Below are 19,226 nucleotides of genomic sequence, written 5' to 3'. Positions count from 1 at the left end.
GGGGGGCAGCTTGTCCCCAGTGCCCCAGGACCTTCCAGCCCTGCTCCTCCCTTGGGGACCCCAAAAGGCCTTGGGGCAGGGGACAACCAGTGCCCCCCAGCAGCCCCAGGATGACATGGGGACGAGGTGTGGAGTGACTGGGCAGGGGGGCACGGGGCCCCCGCTGTAGTGTCGTGACAGTCCCTGGGGTGGGGGGGGGGACACATTTAAAACCCAACTGCACCCCAGGGAGCAGCTGGGGCAGCACCGGGGCAGGGTAGGGGGGGCCCAGCTGCTCTTGCATGAGGTATGTAAACGGGGCAGGGGGGCTGCAGCCAGCGCAGCCCCCCGGGGACCCCGCACCCCTGGGGGGGCTGTAACGGGGACGTGGCTCAAGGACAAGGCTCAGTAGCACAACAGGCTGAGATAGAGGCGGGGGGGGCAGACCGCCCCCCCCCCCCCCAGGTCTTGGCTCTCCCTGGGGGGCTCCGACATCACTGAAGCACCAGCCACCGTCAGGGCTGGCTCTGTGGCTGGTGGCCATCCTGGGGGGGCACCACAGTGGGGGGGACACACACATCCCTGTCCCCCAGCCCTAGCAGGGCTTGCCGAGGGGCCGGGAGCGCGTCACGGGCAGCGGCAGCTTGTGCAGACCTGGGCAGAGGGAGAGCGTGAGAGCTGGGGGGGGGGGGGGGGGGGATATGGGACACCCCATCGCCCGTCCCCGTGTCCCTGTCCTCACCGAAGGCGCAGATGAGCTCGGCCTGGACGGCCCAGGAGACCCTCTTCACCAGGCACAGGGTGGTGAGCCCCGCGAACCCCATGTTGTAGAGGAAGACGATGTAGAAGTTCCCCAGCCAGTTGTAACGGCCGAAGTCCCCCAGGAGGTCGAAACGGGTGATCCCTGGGGGGGGTTGGTGGTCAGGGGACCTCAGTTCTGGGGACACCCCAGTTCTGGGGTCACCCTGACCTCCCCCAGGGGCTCACCCAGTGTCCTGGAGAAGACGGGCAGGGCTGAACTGAGCACCAGCAAGGAGACGCAGTTCCCGATGATCTGGGGGGGAGAAAGGAGCGTTTGTCAAGGGTGGGGGGGGTGGCAGTGCTGCCACAGGGCCTGGGACCACCCCCCCCAAGCTGGGGAAGGGGCTCCCCAGTGCCAGACACCCACTGGGACCCTGCCTGCACCCAGGGCTGCACTGGAGGCAGGGGGAGGTGGGGGGGACACGCCACATGTTGCCCTCGCGTGGGGACACCGCACAGCGCACAGGGACACGCGCAACCATGCACTGTGGGGATCGGGGGTCCTGCACCCCCGCAGGGGGGCTGGGAACCCCCCCAGTCCCAGCCCAGCACTCTCACCTTGGTGAGGGGGGTGTCCTGCCGCTCGGGGAGCAGCCGGGTGAAGAGGGGGGAGCTGTAGAAGCCCACAACAGAGGAGACCATCAGGTAGCTGCGAGGGGTGTTAAGGAGGAGAACGGGGTGGGATGGCCCTGGGGACAGCGCTGGGGACACGAGTGCCCGCCTGAAGGATACAAGATGAGGACGACCTGCAGGGCAGCTCCGAAGGAACCAAAGATGGAGAAGGAGACCTGGCCCAGGGATGCGTCCTGCCGGGAGAGGAGGGGGCACGTTGTGGGGGAACGGTCCCCAGGCCAGCATGGGACACGGCTCCTCGCTGTCCCCTGTTCCCCCACCCAGGTACCTGGATGCCCCGTGGCATCGCGGCATCGTCCAGCAGCAGCTCCAGGACGTGGAAGCAGACGATGAGCACGGAGATGCCCTGGGAGGAGCAGGGAGGGAGTGAGGGCGGTTGGGGAGGGGAACAGGGACGAGCCCCAGCTCCTTCGGGAGCCCAGGGACACTCACCGTCAGCGCCAGGAGGCCCAGCATGGCCAGGGGGTAGCCCAGGTTCCTCTGCCAGGGCGACGCTCGGTGCCGCAGCTCTGCGGGGGGGGGGGACAACGTGCCCGGGTGAGAGGGGAGCACAAGCCCCCACCCCAGGGCAGGAGTCGGAGAGGGGCCCTGAGGTGCCGGGACAGGGCGTTACAGCCCCCACCCCACTTCACACCCACCCTCCCTCCATGGGGCACAGGCTCCCAGGGAACCAGTGTTCCCAGTGCCAAGCTGGAGAGAACCCAGGCGTCCTGGGCTTACCCACCCCCCCGCAGGCTCCTTACCCAGCTTCCGCCTCTTGCTCCGGATGGCGAAAAACTGCTCCCGCAGCAGCTCCACGTTCAAGTTCAGCCAGCAGGAAGCTTTGCCTGCCAAGGGAAAAGACACCGAGGGGCTCGTGGGGGTTGAGGGCTTCCATGTGATGGGGCAGGGGGGACCCCAGTCTGCCCTGAACCCCCCCCACTCTTGGCCAGCAGCCGTGCCGGGCACCCACCGGAGGAGATCCTGCGGGACACGGCGGCTTCCTCGAGCCTCGTGCAGCTCAACTGCTCATCCAGGTCTTCTAGGAGCTGGGAATGGGCGAGGAGCCCGTGAGCAGCCGTGAATGGCACCCTGTGCCCGGGATGGCAGACCAGGCAGCCCCGGGGACCGCAAGCCCCCAGGCTGGGGCGGTGGGACCCGGCGGGGGGAACACCTTACCCGAGGTTTCACCAGCAGCTTCCCTGTGACGGTGAACATGGTGGAGAGGCCGAAGGGGGTGCACACTGCGGTGGGAGGAAAGGCTGAGCAGGGGGTGCCCCGGTATTCTAGCCCTCCCCACACCCCCACAAGGGTCCTGGTTAGGGGATGGGTGCTCAGCCCTGCACCGCAACCCCTCCGGACCCCAGCACCTTTTGCAGGGAACAATCCCTGCTCCCAGCTGGGCGCCCCGGGGGACCCGCACTCGGCACAGGATGGGCCACCAGGGCTGGGCCACCTCTGGGAAATGTCCCACAACTCACACAGCAGAAGCAGCACGCCAAAGAGCGAGATGCAGGAGTAGAGGTAGGGCAGGTAGTATTCCCAGAGGTCTGCAGAGACAGCAGGGTCAGACCAGGGGCACCGGGCACCCCTTCTCCCCTTCAGCACCAAGGTCTGATCCTGCCCGGCTGGAGCCAGGAGACCTCCAGTGCAACCCAACAGCACCCACCATAGAGTGACTGGCGGCTCGCCGCGTTGTTGCTGACGATGGCGGAGGCCACCCAGACCATGCCCAGCACCAGCAGCGTCAGCAGCAGCAGCACCACCGACGTCTCGTACACCCTGGCCATGATGCCCTGTGGGAGCAGAGTTAGAGAGGAGCCAGCGATGGGGGGGACCAGGGAGGGGGCACCCACAGGGTCGCCTACCTTCTTGGATCCTGCAAAGCCCTCCGACTCGGTGAAGAAGTAGGCAAAGGGCATGAGGAAGACAAGGGACAGATTGGAGAAGAGGAAGACCAAGTTCCAGAGGCCTGGAGGGGGAGATGGTGTGGGGTGAGCTCCCGGGGGGCAACCCTGACCTGCAGCCCTCAGGGCACCTCGGGGCCACCCCCCTGCACCCACCGTGGACGAGGGACCCGTTCAGCCACTGGATGTAGTAGTTCTGGGGGAAGGAGAGCAGCACCTCGTTGCTGATGATGGAGAAGGGCAGCAGGAGGACGGCGCCGAGCGCCACGGCCAGGGTGAAGGTGCACAGTCCCAGCCTGCGGGAGAGCTGAGCATCGGCTCCGGCACTGGGTCTGGGCCCCCACGGGTGTCACAACCCGGTCACAGCCCCCAGGGTCACCGACCCCAATGGGCTGGGGGGACACGGCATCCCGGCCGGGCAGGGAGAGGAAGCGGCCGAGCATCCCGCAGGCAGGGAGCAGAATGGGCAGGAACTTACGCAATCCTGTTGACAGCAGCATCCTCGTCATCATGCACTGCGGGGGGGAAAAAACTCAAACTAATGATACTGGGAGAGTCAGGGCTGCCCAGAGCATTGCTCCCTGCCTGCTCCCCTGTCCACGTCCAAACCTGCCCCTGCCCCCAACATTCCCAGGGGGTTTGGGCTCTGCTCCCTTCCAGTGGCAGCTGAGGAGGTGCCCCGCAGCGACCGATGCCACAGCAACCCAGGTTGCGGTGGGACCGGGGCTCCCGGGGGAGGCCGAAAGCGATGGAGGAACAAGCTCCGGGGAGGCTGAATGTGGCTGCCAACGGCTGCCCGGCTCCGGCAGCTCCCGCCCTCCTACCTGCCGTGAAGTCTGTGTGCTTCTTGAAGTGGGTTATGATGAAGTGGCAGAGGATGTAGAGGCTGACGAAGAGCAGGGCGCAGATCTGCAGGCAGAAGTGCATGGGCAGTGCAGGCAGGCCCGGAGGGCAGCCGCTCCCACCCTGGGTGATGCCACTGGCCCTGGGGCCCATCAGCCTCACCCTATTTATTTTTCCACTCCTGGCCCTGGCTACACCCCACACACGTACTTGGCCCTGCCTGTGCACGGGGGCTGCACCCAGGACTCACCCACGAGTGCCCACAAGCTGCCACAGCACCCGGGCCAGAGGAACCCAGGGGGTCTGAGACCACGGGGAGAGCCCACCCGGCAGCTCTGGGTCGGCCTGTGCTGGCAGAGCTGGAGGTTTGACCCCGTGGGACACCCCAGCACTCCCTGACCCGCAGCTCTCGCCCTGCTGGCACCGGCACCCGGCCGAGCCGCAGGAACAGCCTTGAGACAGGCGCCAAGGCCGGCCGTGGTGTCCCTCCCGCCCCCGCCGGTACACCGAGGTCCAGCCGGAGCAGGCGACGTTCGAGGAACACGGTGACCTTTCATCCCGCCGGGTACGCGGCAGGATGGGGAAAGGTCACCCGAACCTGCCACCTTGGCACAGGAGGAATGGAACAGCCGTGGCACCTCCCTCCTGCTTGGCCCGGGGGGCTTGGCTGCCCGGGGGTCCCCAGGATCTAAGTGGGGTGGCAGGGAGCCCCGGGAGCCAACCCAGCTCCGGACCCCCGGAGGGGCAGTGCCCAGCGGGTCCTCCGGTTCCTGCTCCTGCCCAGGGAAGGGTCTCAGGCTGTGGGTCCCCTCCTGCCCCAGGCTGTACCCTGCAACCCAGAGCTCTGCCTGGCCGGGGGACCCCCAACACCTCCCCTGAGCTAGGAGCTCCTGGGCGAGATGTGGCTCCCCAAGACAGCTTGGGGGGATGTCTGGGGAGCTCCAGGACATAGCTGCTGGGCTCTGACCACCAGTTCCTCCCCGCAGACACTGAATTGGGCTCTGGCAAGGTGGTCCCGGCACTGCTGGTCACAGCCCACCTGCCTGCCCCGCACGCAGCATCCCGGATCACCCTTGGGAGATGCCAGGACCATAATACCTGGGTCGTTACCATCCCTGAGCCTGCAGCAGTGGGTGCTGTGACCGGCAGAGTGGGACCAGGGGAGCAGACCCAGCTCATGGTTCAGAGGGGTGAGGGGGGGTCTGCAGGGTCTCTTCGCCCTGACACCAAGCACCCTGGGGAGAGCTGCTGGCCTGGGGGGGGCAGGGACAGAACCAGGAGCCTGGCACGGTTCTGATCCGGCTCTGACATCGCCGTACCCCAGTACCCGGCACCCCCGACCCTCCCGCTCACCCAGGGGCTCCCGGTCGGGGCAGGTGGGACCCAGCCCCGGGGGCTCCGGTACAGCAGGACCCCAAGTCCCGCGAGGGGGTGGCCGGGATGGCACAGGGGCTTGGCAGCAGCGGGGCCGGACCCGGCAAAGGGGTCGTGCCAGGGGCTGGGCCCAGCCCCGGGACCCCGCTATCTCCGGGGCGCACGGCAGCCCGCCGGGGCTCTGGCACCGATAAGGGCCGGGCGTGGGGCACAACGGCAGCCGGGCCCCAGAGCCGCCACCGGAGACCCCGGTCCTCCCGGAGGGGGGGCTGTGGACTTCCAGCCCCAACCCACAGCACCCCCACGGTCACACCGGACCCTCCCCCCCCCCCCAACCCCGTCCTGACGCCCCTCACCGCGGCCGCGGGCCTCCGGTACTCACGATACATTCGCGGACCCTGTCGTGGAAAAGCTGCTCCCGTACGGCCAATGCGTCCTGTTCCACAGGGGCCATGTTACGGCCAGCATGGCCGGACCGGGTCCGAGCGGCGGGCCGGTATCGCCGGACCGGTGTTACCGGGAGAAGCACCGAACCGCGCCGAGCCCAGCCCGGGGTAGGTGGCCCCGCCCCTCCCCGCTCGGCCCCGCCCCTCGCATCCGCTACCCGCTACAATGTATCCGCGCCCGCCACGGCCTGAAAGGGCCCCCGCCAGGCCCCTCCTTCTCTCCTCCCATTGGTCCCGGGGAGTGAATGAGGCGTTGCTCATTGGTCGAGAGCGACGCAGAGCGTTCCGATAGGCTGAAGGAACCGCCGTACTCCCGCCCGCCGCTCCCACGGTCGGGGGGGGGGGGGGGGGACTGCGGCCCCTGCGTAGCCCCCCCGGGTGGGGGGCGGGAGCCGGGATTAGGCGCAGGGACAGGACTAATCCCCGGACTAATCCCCCTGGGGGGGGTTAATCCCCGCTAGGGCCGAGGAGGGGGGCAGGGCCAGGCTGCCTCAGCTCTGGGAGGGGGGTGTGCTGTAGGTCACCAAAACCAGGCAGCAGGCCCCCCCCCACCCTGTAGCACCCAGGGAGGGGTGGGGGATGACTTCACCCCCCCCCCCCCCCCAGGGAAGAGAGGAAGGGCTGGCCAGAGCCAGCTCCGGGCAGGAGCGCTGCCATCCCCGCCATCTCACTGGGCACAGACAATAGGGACACTCTGTTCCCATGGGATGGGGCCAGCCGGCCCCCGGCGAGCTGCAGGGCGCTGACACAGAGGGTTTGTATCCGACAAGGCGGCAGTTTCTCTTAAAGCCTTTTATTCACAGACATGATACAGACACATGGAAAACCAACATGATCACATCAGAGAGAGCATGAGCCCAGCCAGAGCAGCACGTCCCTCCAGCCGGGGCCGTGGGGCTGAACCCGACCCAGTGCACAAGAAAGCTGAAGTGTTTGAAGCGGACATTTTGTGGACATGCTACAGCAACAGAAGGAGCCCAGCGTTTAGTATTCCTCCCCTTCCTCCTCTCCCTCCCCTTCCACCGAATCCACCCCCACCTCCTCGTAATCCTTCTCCAGGGCGGCCATGTCCTCCCGGGCCTCCGAGAACTCCCCCTCCTCCATGCCCTCCCCCACGTACCAGTGCACGAACGCCCGCTTGGCGTACATCAGGTCAAACTTGTGGTCCAGGCGGGCCCAGGCCTCGGCGATGGCCGTGGTGTTGCTCAGCATGCACACCGCGCGCTGCACCTTGGCCAGGTCCCCCCCGGGCACCACCGTGGGAGGCTGGTAGTTGATGCCCACCTTGAAACCGGTGGGGCACCAGTCCACGAACTGGATGCTACGCTTGGTCTTGATGGTGGCGATGGCGGCGTTGACATCCTTGGGCACCACGTCCCCGCGGTACAGCAGGCAGCACGCCATGTACTTGCCGTGCCGCGGGTCGCACTTGACCATCTGGTTGGCCGGCTCGAAGCAGGCGTTGGTGATCTCCGCCACCGAGAGCTGCTCGTGGTAAGCCTTCTCGGCCGAGATGACGGGGGCGTAGGTGGCCAGCGGGAAGTGGATGCGGGGGTACGGCACCAGGTTGGTCTGGAACTCCGTCAGGTCGACATTCAGGGCCCCATCGAAGCGGAGAGAAGCCGTGATGGAGGACACGATCTGGCTGATAAGGCGGTTGAGGTTGGTGTAGGTGGGCCTCTCGATGTCCAGGTTGCGGCGGCAGATGTCATAGATGGCCTCGTTGTCCACCATGAAGGCACAGTCGGAGTGCTCCAGGGTGGTGTGGGTGGTGAGGATGGAGTTGTAGGGCTCCACCACAGCCGTGGAGACCTGCGGGGCCGGGTAGATGGAGAACTCCAGCTTGGACTTCTTGCCATAGTCAACGGAGAGGCGTTCCATGAGCAGGGAGGTGAAGCCGGAGCCGGTGCCGCCCCCGAAGCTGTGGAAGACCAGGAAGCCCTGCAGCCCTGTGCACTGGTCAGCCTGGAAGAAAGGAAGAGAAAACAAGATGGATCTATCAGCAATTCTGCATTTAAGCTGCTACTGAGTTGCTCAGGAAGGCAAACATTCACCCCAGGATCTCAGGCCCTTGGGGACTCTTGTCTCAGGGACACTGGCAGTGGCAGGTGCCCAAGTGCCCCAGCTCCACTTCCAGCCAGACCACCCTGTGCGTCGGCACAGTCGGTCTTTAGGAAAGGGGCCCCTTCCTGCAGGGATTGGGAGACACTCGGCTCCTTCCTGCTACAGAAGCCGGCCCTTCCAGCGCCTGCACCCATCACCACCCAGGCAGTCTGCTTTGGGGAAGAGGAAACCCAGTGCTTTACAGGAGCACATTAGGGCAACCAGAGCCACCACCCTGGGGGCACTGCCTGGGCAGGAGGCTGGCAGCCATCGAAGTTTGCCAGGCACCAGCACTCCCCTCCCAGGGCATGAGCTGCCCCAGCACGAGTTAAACACTCAGCACAGCTGCTCATAAGTAGTTGGTCAATAAGGATCAGAGTCCAGATCAAGGAGAAACCTCACATGACCCTAAAAAAATGGGATGAAATAAGGTTTTTCCCAAGGGCAGAATTGAGCCAGCCCCTCCCAAGCCCCATGTCGCCCCCATGCACACTCCATCCTTGGGGTGCAGGTCCTGGGCTTGCAGCTGCGCTGGGTTTGCAGGGTCCTGAGGAAGGGGATTCAGCCCATGGGGAGGGGAAGGGGCTGATCCTGATCTCCACTCACAGGATCCAGACCCCATGGGGAGCCCTGACTTGAGGCAGGGTGCCAAGAACCATAAAATGCACCCAGGATTTGGAGGCACAGCCTGGCTCCTCATCCCTGCCCAGGTCCCACTGGAGGGTTCCGCTTTCTGCACCGGCCGTGGTGGCACCGGCATCACCCAGGGATTGTACCCACCAGCTTGCGGATGCGGTCGAGGACCAGGTCGATGATCTCCTTCCCGATGGTGTAGTGCCCACGGGCGTAGTTGTTGGCCGCATCCTCCTTGCCCGTGATCAGCTGCTCGGGGTGGAAAAGCTGCCGGTACGTCCCGGTGCGCACCTCGTCTGCGGGGAGAGCCCGCCCGCCCCGTTAGCGTCCGGCACCCGCTAACACCGGCCACCCCACAGCCCCCCACCGGCCCCCCGCTCACCGATCACCGTGGGTTCCAGGTCCACGAAGACGGCCCGCGGCACGTGCTTGCCGGCCCCCGTCTCGCTGAAGAAGGTGTTGAAGGAGTCGTCCCCCCCGCCGATGGTCTTGTCGCTGGGCATCTGCCCATCGGGCTGGATGCCGTGCTCCAGGCAGTACAGCTCCCAGCAGGCGTTGCCGATCTGCACGCCCGCTTGGCCCACGTGGATGGAGATGCACTCACGCTGCAGGGGGGGGAAACCAAGGGGGGGTGTCAGGCTCAGTTAGGGTTAGCCCCCACCCTAATACTGGTTGTGCCCCGGCTCAGCCGGCCAGAGCCATCCCAAACCTTTGGCCGAGCAGCGCTGGAGATGCCCAGGAGCTGAGCTCACGCTGTGTGGGGGGGTGGATAGGGATGACACACAGGACAGGGACACAGATTTGGGGACAGCCTGGTGGCACCTTTTGGCACAGCCCTGGGGGTCAACGTCACCCCGCACCAGCGCTCCATCTGCTCCCAAATGGCGCGCGGGGAGGACATTTTACAGCCCCGCAGCGCTGGCGGGGCGAGGCTGCGCCACAGGAGGAGGAAGAGGAGGAGGAGGAAGCACCCAGCGCAGCAGCAGGGAGGCGGCTGCACCAACCCACCCACCCAAAACCACCGGGGAGGGCCCATAGTGGGTGTCGTGTCTCCCCCCCCCCCACCCCAACAGTTCCAGCACATTCCCAGCCGCACCCTGCACCGCGCCACCTGCTCCCGCGCATTCCTCCCACCCGGGGGGGGGGGTTGTGGGTGGGTTTGGAGGGGGGGGAAGCCCGTGGGGGCTCCCCCAGGAGCCACGGAGCACAATGAGCCCCCCCATGGGGTCAGACTCGGGTGGGTGCCGGGGGGGGGGGCAGCAGGGTCCCTCTGCCCCCACCACGGTGGGGGGGTGGGGGTGAGGTTGGGGGTTCAGGGTTGGATTTGGGGGGAGCTGATGACGCAGGGGCAAGAGGGGCGGGGCTATGCCCCCCCCACCCCGCTCCGCGCCTTCCCGCGCGCGGGAACGGTAACGGTCGGGGCTGGGCGCCAAAAGCGGGACAGAGCCCCGCCCACGCCGGGGGCTACCCCGGGACCACGTGCTGCCCCCCCAGGGGTGCTGTGCCCCCCCCCCCGCCAAGGGTGCTGTGCACCCTCCCAGATGAGGTCCCACCGGCAAGACCGGCACCCCCGGCCCATGCTCTACCTCCCCAGTCCTTACTCTGCCCCCCCCTCCAGCCCCTGCTCTACCCACCCCCCCGCTCCTGCTGTGCCCCCCCCGCTCCCTCTCTGCCCCCCCCCGCTCTATCCCTCCCCTCTTACCCCCCCCAGTCCCCACTCTGCCTTATGCCCCCCAATCCCTGCTTCCCCCCCCCAATCCCCCACGACCCCCAGCTCCAGCCTTCCTCCCCCCGTTTCCCAGGGCCCCCCCCCATTTCCCAATCCCCCCCCCCCATTTCGCAATCCCCCCCCCCCCTTACCATGGCTGCAGCGCGGTTACTCGTCCCGACAAGCAAAGAATCGACGCAAGTACCAAGCTGCAGCCGCCCCCGGGCACCCCCCTATATACCAGCCCGGGGGGCGGGCCGTGTGCCCCCGCCCCGCCTCCCTATTGGACGTCGTGCCCGTCCATCCCTCCGTTCGCCACCGCGGATTGGCAGCGACGCCTGACTCGCCCCGCCTCCTTCCCCCCTCCCCACCGCTGCCGGGCTTGGGGGGGGGGGGGCCCCCACCCCGCGGGGTGCAGCGTCCGCCCGGGGTTTGCCAAAGGGCCCCCCCCTCCCCACGGTGAAGGGGGGCACTGGGGGGGCCTGACCCCCCCCCCCCGTCCTTATCCCCCCCCTCACTGCATTTGCCTCGGGGGGGGGGGGCACGGCCGCTCCCGCCCCTCCCCGCCCGCTTCCCCCCCCCGCCCGGTGCGGCTCCGCTGCAGAGGAAAACTGCGACATGGGGGGGGGGGGCGGTGGCACGTGCTGCCGCACCCTGAGCCCCCCCCCCCTCCGCATCCCGAGGTCCTTAATCGGCTTCTCCAGCCGCCCCCCCCCCCCCTCCCCGGCCCTCTGCACCTCCCGCCCCCCCCCCCCCCCGGCTCATCTCCCCTCCCAACCCATCTGCAGCCTGGGGAGCCCCCCCCCAACAGCCCCCCAACACCCCCCCCAGCCCATCTGCACCCCCCCGGACCCCCCCCCAACTCATCTGCAGGTGCTCCCCCCCAGCCCTGAATCCTGTCGCGATCGGGGGCACCGTGCCCCCCCCCAGCTCAATCTGCGCTGGGTGTGGGGGGGGGCAGACCCCACTCACTGCAGTGGGCTTTGTCTCAGCCTTGTCCCCAGCACCGGGACACTGATTCCTGCCCCCCCCCAAGCCGGGGGGGGGGCCTCCAGCCCCCCACCATGGGGACCACCACGATGCTGATAAAATGGGGGATGTGTTGGGGTCCTGCCATGCCCCCCCCCTCCCCAGGGTGCAACTCCCTGCCCCAGCTATGAGGCTGCCGGGGGGGGGGGGGAAGCCAAGGTGGGGGGGGGGGCCAACACCAGCCCCCATTTAATCCCCAGAGCTATTTCGTTCCCAATAATCCGCCTTCCCGTTTTGCCGAGAGCTTTGCGGACAACCCAGCGGCCCCTTCGGCAGCACACGCCGCCATGTGCTGCTGGGGGCGGGGGGGCGAGAATCCATCCCGTAAACCCCCCCATCCCACCGGGACCAACCCCAACACCAGAACCAGGCCCCCCCCCCCCCCCCCCGCCTCAGCCACCCTTGGGTGCAACGAAACTGGGACCAGCGGGCGCAGCATCCGCCGCGGCTGCATTGCAGTGGGTGACGTGGCTCCCCGCCATTTGCCTCGTCCGGTTGCCGCATGGCCGCCCCGGCGCTCTCCGCTCCCGCCGGGAAGCGGTTTTCTTTCCCTGGCTCTTTCCGGTAGCACCGGGCCTCCTACGAGCTGTTCTCGGTTTGGGGGGGGGGGGGTTGCGTCTTGGTTTTGGGGGGTCAGTTGGGCTCTGAGCGATGCCAACGTGGCGGCAAGCCCTGGCTGGGGAAGAGCCGATCCCAGCTCTGCTCATCGCCACCCTGCCAGGAGCTGGCGTTTCTGGTATGGGGGGGGGTCCTGGGAAGGGGGGGTCATGCCCCCCCCCCCCCCCGCTACAGCACACTCTGCCCCTCTCTGCAGCATCCGCTTGAATTTCACTCTGCGTTCAACTTCCCCTTCATTATTTATCCCTGACTGGAGCCATGAGCCAGCAGTGGGGGGGGGGGGGGCAGACAAGGTGGGGGGGGGCCTGGCTCTCCCCCCATACCCAGGCAGAGCTGGGGGGGGGGGGGGGGGGGGGCTGCTGCCCTATTTCCCCCTCCCAGTGACTGGGGCAGCCAGGACGAGCATAGCCAGGACCCCCCCCCCCCCTTCCCTGCAGGAGTGAACAGAGGGACTGCAGGACACACCGTGGATTTGGGGGGGGGGGGGGGGGCACTCTCAGCCCCCTGAAGATTGACGCTCTGCAGCCTCAGTACTCCCACCCATGGTGGGCAGCAGGACCCCCCCCTCCAGCCAACCCCTAACACAACGCAGCCCCTCCCATTCCCATTAGGCAGCAGAGACACCCCCCCCCCAGACTTCTCCCAAACTGGGGGGGGCTGTTGAAAGATCCCCAGCCCCCCCCCCCAGGAGGGGTCCCCATATGCTCACTTGTCTCCTGGTCCTAAGAAAACCCAACAATCCCCCCCCCCCCCCAGCTACAGTGCCATGGCACAGTGCAGGGGGCACCCATCACGAGGGGGGGGCACACTGCCCAGCCCAGTGGGAGCCCAGCAGCAGGATGGGGAGGGAGGACCAGTTTGAGGAGCACAGGGCTGGGGGGTGGAGGGTGCTGGGCTCAGCACAACCCCAGGGAGCAGGATGGAGACCCTGGGTGCAGGCAGGGACCCCAGGGCCATGTCACAGGGGGTGGGGGACAGCGTCCAAACCCAGGGAGGGACATCGCAGCACAAAGAGACCAGAGCCAGGTGGTAAGACAGGGAATGCTTTTTATTCAGACCCACGGGAAAGGACGGGTGGGTCCGTAACAGACTTTTCCATTGAAGCACAGACCATTGAACAGGACAGACCGCGGCGCACACACTGCTACAGACCCACGGGGGGGGGGTCTTCAACTAGGTTATGTTCCCTGTAAGAGCAGCACCCTTGTGAGAGTTTAGTATTCCTCCCCTTCCTCCTCTCCCTCCCCTTCCACCGAATCCACCCCCACCTCCTCGTAATCCTTCTCCAGGGCGGCCATGTCCTCCCGGGCCTCCGAGAACTCCCCCTCCTCCATGCCCTCCCCCACGTACCAGTGCACGAACGCCCGCTTGGCGTACATCAGGTCAAACTTGTGGTCCAGGCGGGCCCAGGCCTCGGCGATGGCCGTGGTGTTGCTCAGCATGCACACCGCGCGCTGCACCTTGGCCAGGTCCCCCCCGGGCACCACCGTGGGAGGCTGGTAGTTGATGCCCACCTTGAAACCGGTGGGGCACCAGTCCACGAACTGGATGGTGCGCTTGGTCTTGATGGTGGCGATGGCGGCGTTGACATCCTTGGGCACCACGTCCCCGCGGTACAGCAGGCAGCACGCCATGTACTTGCCGTGCCGCGGGTCGCACTTGACCATCTGGTTGGCCGGCTCGAAGCAGGCGTTGGTGATCTCCGCCACCGAGAGCTGCTCGTGGTAAGCCTTCTCGGCCGAGATGACGGGGGCATAGGTGGCCAGCGGGAAGTGGATGCGGGGGTACGGCACCAGGTTGGTCTGGAACTCCGTCAGGTCGACATTCAGGGCCCCATCGAAGCGGAGAGAAGCCGTGATGGAGGACACGATCTGGCCTATCAACCTGTTGAGGTTGGTGTAGGTGGGCCTCTCGATGTCCAGGTTGCGGCGGCAGATGTCGTAGATGGCCTCGTTGTCCACCATGAAGGCACAGTCGGAGTGCTCCAGGGTGGTGTGGGTGGTGAGGATGGAGTTGTAGGGCTCCACCACGGCCGTGGAGACCTGCGGGGCCGGGTAGATGGAGAACTCCAGCTTGGACTTCTTGCCATAGTCAACGGAGAGGCGTTCCATGAGCAGGGAGGTGAAGCCGGAGCCGGTGCCGCCCCCGAAGCTGTGGAAGACCAGGAAGCCCTGCAGCCCTGTGCACTGGTCAGCCTGTTGGGAGAGACAAGGGGGGGGACGACATGTTTAGTTGGGCAGCAGCAGAAGTTGCTCCTTCCTCTCTGTGGCCTCACGAGGACATTTGGGGGGGATTTCCAGCAGCAGAGCAGGAACCATCGGGATGGGTGACAGGGTGGCCCTGACCCCGTCTGTTGGACACTGAGTCACGGGAGTGGTGAATCCCCCAGGGAAGCCCCTTGGGGTGGGAACGTGACCAGGGTGCTGGGTGCCATCGGCTCGGCAGCATAACGGGGACAGGTTTGGGCATCGGGGACTGGGGCAAAGCACCAGCCTCGGCACGGCCGCACGGCTCCGGGAGGGGCCGGTTGGGGCTGCCACCGCCTGCGCAGTCACCGCGACACCCGTCCCGCAGCTGGACTTGGCCGCGGCAAGAGCCAAGTGGGAACAAAGAGGGAATTGCACAGCTCAGCACCATCGGCGCCCGGGGGGCCGCGGCGCTGTGGAGCAGCTCCAACACCCCAGCTGCGCTGCGTCCCGCTGCCGGCCAATGGCAGCCACTGCAGAACAGGATTAACATTAATTAATATATTAAATCTAAACCCAACCCGGCTAGGCCAGCAGGGAGGGTGAGATTGAGAACCCAGTCTTTGTCCTCGGCTCGCCACCTGCAACCGCCCCCCCCCGGCCCCTACCAGCTTGCGGATGCGGTCGAGGACCAGGTCGATGATCTCCTTCCCGATGGTGTAGTGCCCACGGGCGTAGTTGTTGGCCGCATCCTCCTTGCCCGTGATCAGCTGCTCGGGGTGGAAAAGCTGCCGGTACGTCCCGGTGCGCACCTCGTCTGCGGGGAGAGCCCGCCCGCCCCGTTAGCGTCCGGCACCCGCTAACACCGGCCACCCCACAGCCCCCCACCGGCCCCCCGCTCACCGATCACCGTGGGTTCCAGGTCCACGAAGACGGCCCGCGGCACGTGCTTGCCGGCCCCCGTCTCGCTGAAGAAGGTGTTGAAGGAGTCGTCCCCCCCGCCGATGGTCTTGTCGCTGGGCATCTGCCCATCGGGCTGGATGCCGTGCTCCAGGCAGTACAGCTCCCAGCAGGCGTTGCCGATCTGCACGCCCGCTTGGCCCACGTGGATGGAGATGCACTCGCGCTGCGGAAGCAGGACACGGGGTCGCGTCACCCCCCTTTGTGTCCCTCACCCCCCCCAAGCTGCAGCACCAACCCAGGACCTCACGGGGACATGACTCCCAGGACAGGCTGGCACCCAGTCCCCAGGACTGGATAGGGCCAGCTCATCCCAGGGGCCAAATCCTGCGTGGACGCAGCCTATTGTTCTGGGTCCTGGCAGGCACTGAGGGCTGCGGGGGGGGGGGGCCCGCTCCGGGTTGTGCACGGTGCAGGGGTGGGGGGGGTGTGTGCTCAGCTCCGGTGGTCCCATCCTGTGTCCCCCACCCCCCGAGGGAGCTGGGACCCTGCCCATTGTGGAATGAGGAGCTCAGGACCAGGGGCTCATCCTGCCCCAAGGGACTGGGACCACACCCAGGGCAAGCTGGGGAGACCCAGGGGGGTCCCATCCTGCCCTACCCACCCTGTTGAGACCCAGCAACACCCTGTGTGTGTGGCTCAGCACCAGGGACTCATCCTGCCCACTCGGGTCCCCATTGAATCAGGGCCACACCCAGTGTGGGGCTGGGGGGGGGGGGGGTCGAGGGGCCCAATCCTGCCCTGCCTTGTCCTCTGGTGCAGGATGGGGGGCTTAGCACTGGGGGGCCCCATCCTGCCCTGCCCACCCCACTGCATCGAGGCCCCATCCCACACCGGGGGACCCATTCTGCCCCGTTAAACCGGGGCCACGCCCAGAGCAGGCTGAGGGCTCAGCACCGGGGGGGTTGGGGGGGGTTGTCTGTCCTGCCCGGTTTAACGGGAGCCACACCCAGTACGGGACAGCAGCTCGGTACCGGGAAAGGGGGGGGGGCCCGATCCTGCCTTGTCGAGCCGGTGCCACGCCCAGTACAGGCTCCAGGCTCGGTACCGGGGACTCATCCTGACCGGTTTAACGGGAACCGCACCCCGTTGCAGGCTCGGGACTCGGTCCCGGGGACCCATTCTGCCCGGTTTAATGGGCATCATGCCCGGTGTGTGGGCTCCATCCCGGGGGCCCCATCCTGCCCGGTTTAACGGGAGCCACGCCCGGTAAGGGCTCGGTACTCAGCCCCGGGGAAATCAGGGGGACGCATCCAGCCCCGTTTAACGGAAACCACCCTCGGGGCTGAGTCCCGGACGACCCTTTCTACCCGGTATAACGGCAGCCACACCCGGTGCGGGCTCAACCCCGGGACCGAATGTCGGGGAACGAGACCGGGAACAACAACGGCGGGACCGGGGCGGTGGAAACCGGGAAGAACGGCGGGACCGGGGCGGGGAGGGGGGGTGGAAACCGGGAAGAACGGCGGGACTGGGGCGGGGGAGAGAGATCCGGGGGGGGGATGGGGAGTGGAGACGATGGGAACCGGGGAAGAACGGCGGGACCGGAGGGGATGGGGACCGGGGAGAACGGGGGGACCGGGGGGAACGGGGGGAACGGGGGGACCGGGGACCCTTCCCCCCCCCCCCATCTCACCATGGCGGCGGTCGGCTCCGGGGCGGTCTCACAGCCCGACGCTGAGGCGGTCGATGTAAGAGGCGCGGCGGAGCACCGGGTTCGCCGCGGAGCTTTATAGACCCGGTGGGGCGGGGCGGGCGGCGGGACCGGGGGCGGGCGGTCGGCGGCCGCCATTGGCGGGGGGCGGGGATGAGGTAATGCCCCCCCCCTCCTCCCCCCCCCCCCCCCCACCGGAGCCGCAGACAAAGGCCGGGCGGTGCGGAGGGGGAACCGGGGGGGGGTTTGAGGGGGGGGGGTGATGTCGCCGCCGGGGGCTGCGGCGGTCACGGACCGGCCCCGCCGCCGTCTGGGTCCCGGGTTATGTCCTTGTCCTCGGTCGCCGCCGTGTCCCGGTGCCCGTTCTTGGCCAAATTACCGTCGCCGGCCACGCCCTGGTCCTCATCTCCAGTTGTGCCAGTGTTCCCAGTCTTCCTGGTTCCCAGTTATGTGTGTCCCCCTCCCCCCATCCCCGGCCACGCCCTGGTCCCCAACCCCATCCGCGTCCTTGTCCCCATCCCCAAGCTGTGCCACCACCTCCTGTCTGGCTGCTGCCCTGATTCCCAGTTACGTCCCTGTCCCCATCCTCGGCCACACCCTGGTCCCTGTCCCCAACCGTGCCGTCGTCCCCATCCCCGCTCTCCATCTTCAGCCACCGCATCCCTTGTCCCCATCCTCAGGGACGTTGTCCCCGTGCCTGGCCATGCCCCAGTGCCCTGGTTCCCAGCCACCGTGTCTTGGCCCCCGTCCCCAACATGGCCCAGTGCCTGTCCTGGCCGCAGCCTGGCCCTTTCCCGGTCGTATCCCAGTCCCTTCCAGCGCCTCTTTGTCTGCTCGGACAGCAGAAACCAGTCCCATGGGGCCCAGCCTGGGTTGGGGGAGAAAACGTCTTCCCCCAGGGCAGCTGGGGACAACCAGGGCCTGGGAGGCTGGGGACAGTGGAGGGACACAGGGGAACAAAGCCCTGAGGTGGGTCCCGGTGTGATTTTTGGGGCTGGGGGGCGGGGGTCCGGACGAAGCGGCAGCTGCTCTGCGGCAGCTGGTGGTCGGGACGCAGCTGGGACATGGGGACACGCGTCCCCTGGCCACCCCGACATCTGCTGCAGCCCTTGCGTAGCCCCCCCCCCCCCGAAAGCACTGGCCCCATGGCCCTGGGGGGGGTTTCCCCCCTCCCGTTTGTCCCAGCAAAGCCCACAGTGGCTGGGGGGTGGCGGGCTGGGAGTCATTCCCCTGAGGTGGGGGGGGCTGGGGGGGGCTCAGTCCCTGCAGAGGGGTCACCCCACGCCACATGCGTGGGCAGGGCTGGCTCCAGCTGCCGCAGGTGGAGCTGCCAGGATGGCCCCCCCTCGCCCCCAGCCCCTGCTGAGAAATCACATTTTTTCTCTACATTTCCCACATTATGCAGATTTCTGGGCAGCTCCAGGTTCCCACGTCCCCGCCGCCAGCCCCACGTCCCCCGTCGCCAGCCCCACGTCCCCGCCGCCAGCCCCACGCTCTGCCAGCCCGGTGCTTTTGGGGTGCTGCTGAAGCGGGGTGGGAGCAGGGAGGGGGCCGGGGCTCCGCTCCCCCCCCCCCCAGGATCACGGGGCTGAAGACAAAGAGGGGCCGAGATTTGGGCATCGCCCACCAGAACAAAGGACTGGGCGGCCCTGGCTGCACCGAGCGGAGGCGAACTGGGAGATTTGGCCCTCGCCGGGCTGGTGCCCATTGCAAATGGGTGTTTAGGGGGGGCCCTGACCCCCCCAAAGCAGCTCAGCCCCCACCCCTGACCCCTCAAGGGGTCCGTCCCTGCGTGAGAAACACCTCCTGCCTTTGTCTCCCCACGGCCCCCCAACCCTCAGCACCAGTGTGGGACCTGCCAGAGTGTCCCCAGGGTGTCCCCAGGGTGTCCCCAGGGTTTGGGGGGCTCACAGCAGCCCCCACCTCAAGCACCCCTCTCCAGGCTGGGCGCAGGGGGTCCCTGCCCATCCCATCCCGTGGGCAGTGGGTGCCCTGTGGGGTGGCGGGTGGCTCAGCCCCACTGGGGCGATGCGGGGTGTAGGGTGAGGGGGTCTGGGTGCTGGGGGGTGTCCCCCCCCCCAGCCCCTTCCCATCTCATTAAGTATGGAAGACCACTCGTCCCCGCACCCACGGCTGCCAGGCAACGGGTTGCTAGGAGACCGGTTGCTAGGAGACAGACTGGGGACCCCCCCCTCATCCCATTCCCCTTCCCCAATATCCATCCCCGGGGCCTGGCTGGGAATGGGGGGGGGGGGTGTGTGCAGGGAGACAGGGCTGGGGTCCCCCCCACTGCCCAGCCCTGCTGTGCTTGGGGTGTCCCCCCCCTCCCAGTGCCCGACCCCACTGTGCTGTTCTGTACTGGGATGGGAGGGG

The 19,226-nt window shown here is 67.5% G+C and overlaps 3 protein-coding genes across 4 annotated transcripts; all 3 read right to left on the bottom strand.

Annotated features, from left to right (window-relative positions):
* Positions 1–467: 467 nt before the first annotated feature.
* On the bottom strand, positions 468–6,074 carry LMBR1L (limb development membrane protein 1 like). 2 transcript variants are annotated; one of them, XM_075049444.1, is made up of 17 exons: positions 5,899–6,074; positions 4,124–4,208; positions 3,778–3,814; positions 3,456–3,595; positions 3,261–3,364; positions 3,062–3,188; positions 2,874–2,942; positions 2,572–2,636; positions 2,366–2,441; positions 2,157–2,240; positions 1,846–1,922; positions 1,682–1,759; positions 1,513–1,586; positions 1,339–1,429; positions 967–1,033; positions 722–883; positions 468–633 (listed from the first exon to the last, which is right to left on the bottom strand). In XM_075049444.1, exons 1-17 carry the CDS (start codon positions 5,968–5,970, stop codon positions 575–577), a joined length of 1,467 nt encoding a protein of 488 aa, XP_074905545.1. In that variant the 5' UTR covers positions 5,971–6,074; the 3' UTR covers positions 468–574. The 2 variants fall into 2 exon arrangements, with proteins under 2 accessions (XP_074905545.1, XP_074905544.1); XM_075049443.1 differs by lacking the exon at positions 5,899–6,074 and having other exon boundaries at positions 4,124–4,617.
* A 665-nt stretch (positions 6,075–6,739) lies between these two features.
* Positions 6,740–10,669, bottom strand: TUBA1B (tubulin alpha 1b). Its single transcript, XM_075049441.1, has 4 exons — positions 10,559–10,669; positions 9,081–9,303; positions 8,846–8,994; positions 6,740–7,927 (listed from the first exon to the last, which is right to left on the bottom strand). Exons 1-4 carry the CDS (start codon positions 10,559–10,561, stop codon positions 6,947–6,949), a joined length of 1,356 nt encoding a protein of 451 aa, XP_074905542.1. The 5' UTR covers positions 10,562–10,669; the 3' UTR covers positions 6,740–6,946.
* Positions 10,670–13,083: 2,414 nt separating this feature from the next.
* LOC142040974 (tubulin alpha-1A chain) lies at positions 13,084–16,926 on the bottom strand. Its single transcript, XM_075049439.1, has 4 exons — positions 16,836–16,926; positions 15,143–15,365; positions 14,908–15,056; positions 13,084–14,248 (listed from the first exon to the last, which is right to left on the bottom strand). The coding sequence occupies exons 1-4, from the start codon at positions 16,836–16,838 to the stop codon at positions 13,268–13,270; spliced, it is 1,356 nt and encodes a 451-aa protein (XP_074905540.1). The 5' UTR covers positions 16,839–16,926; the 3' UTR covers positions 13,084–13,267.
* Between the last annotated feature and the right edge of the window lie 2,300 nt (positions 16,927–19,226).

The sequence above is a fragment of the Buteo buteo genome, chromosome 17, assembly GCF_964188355.1.
Source record: "Buteo buteo chromosome 17, bButBut1.hap1.1, whole genome shotgun sequence".
In the NCBI taxonomy this organism is placed as follows: domain Eukaryota; kingdom Metazoa; phylum Chordata; class Aves; order Accipitriformes; family Accipitridae; genus Buteo; species Buteo buteo.
Note: the sequence above shows the minus strand (reverse complement) of the source record. Positions and strands in the feature narration are given on the sequence as shown.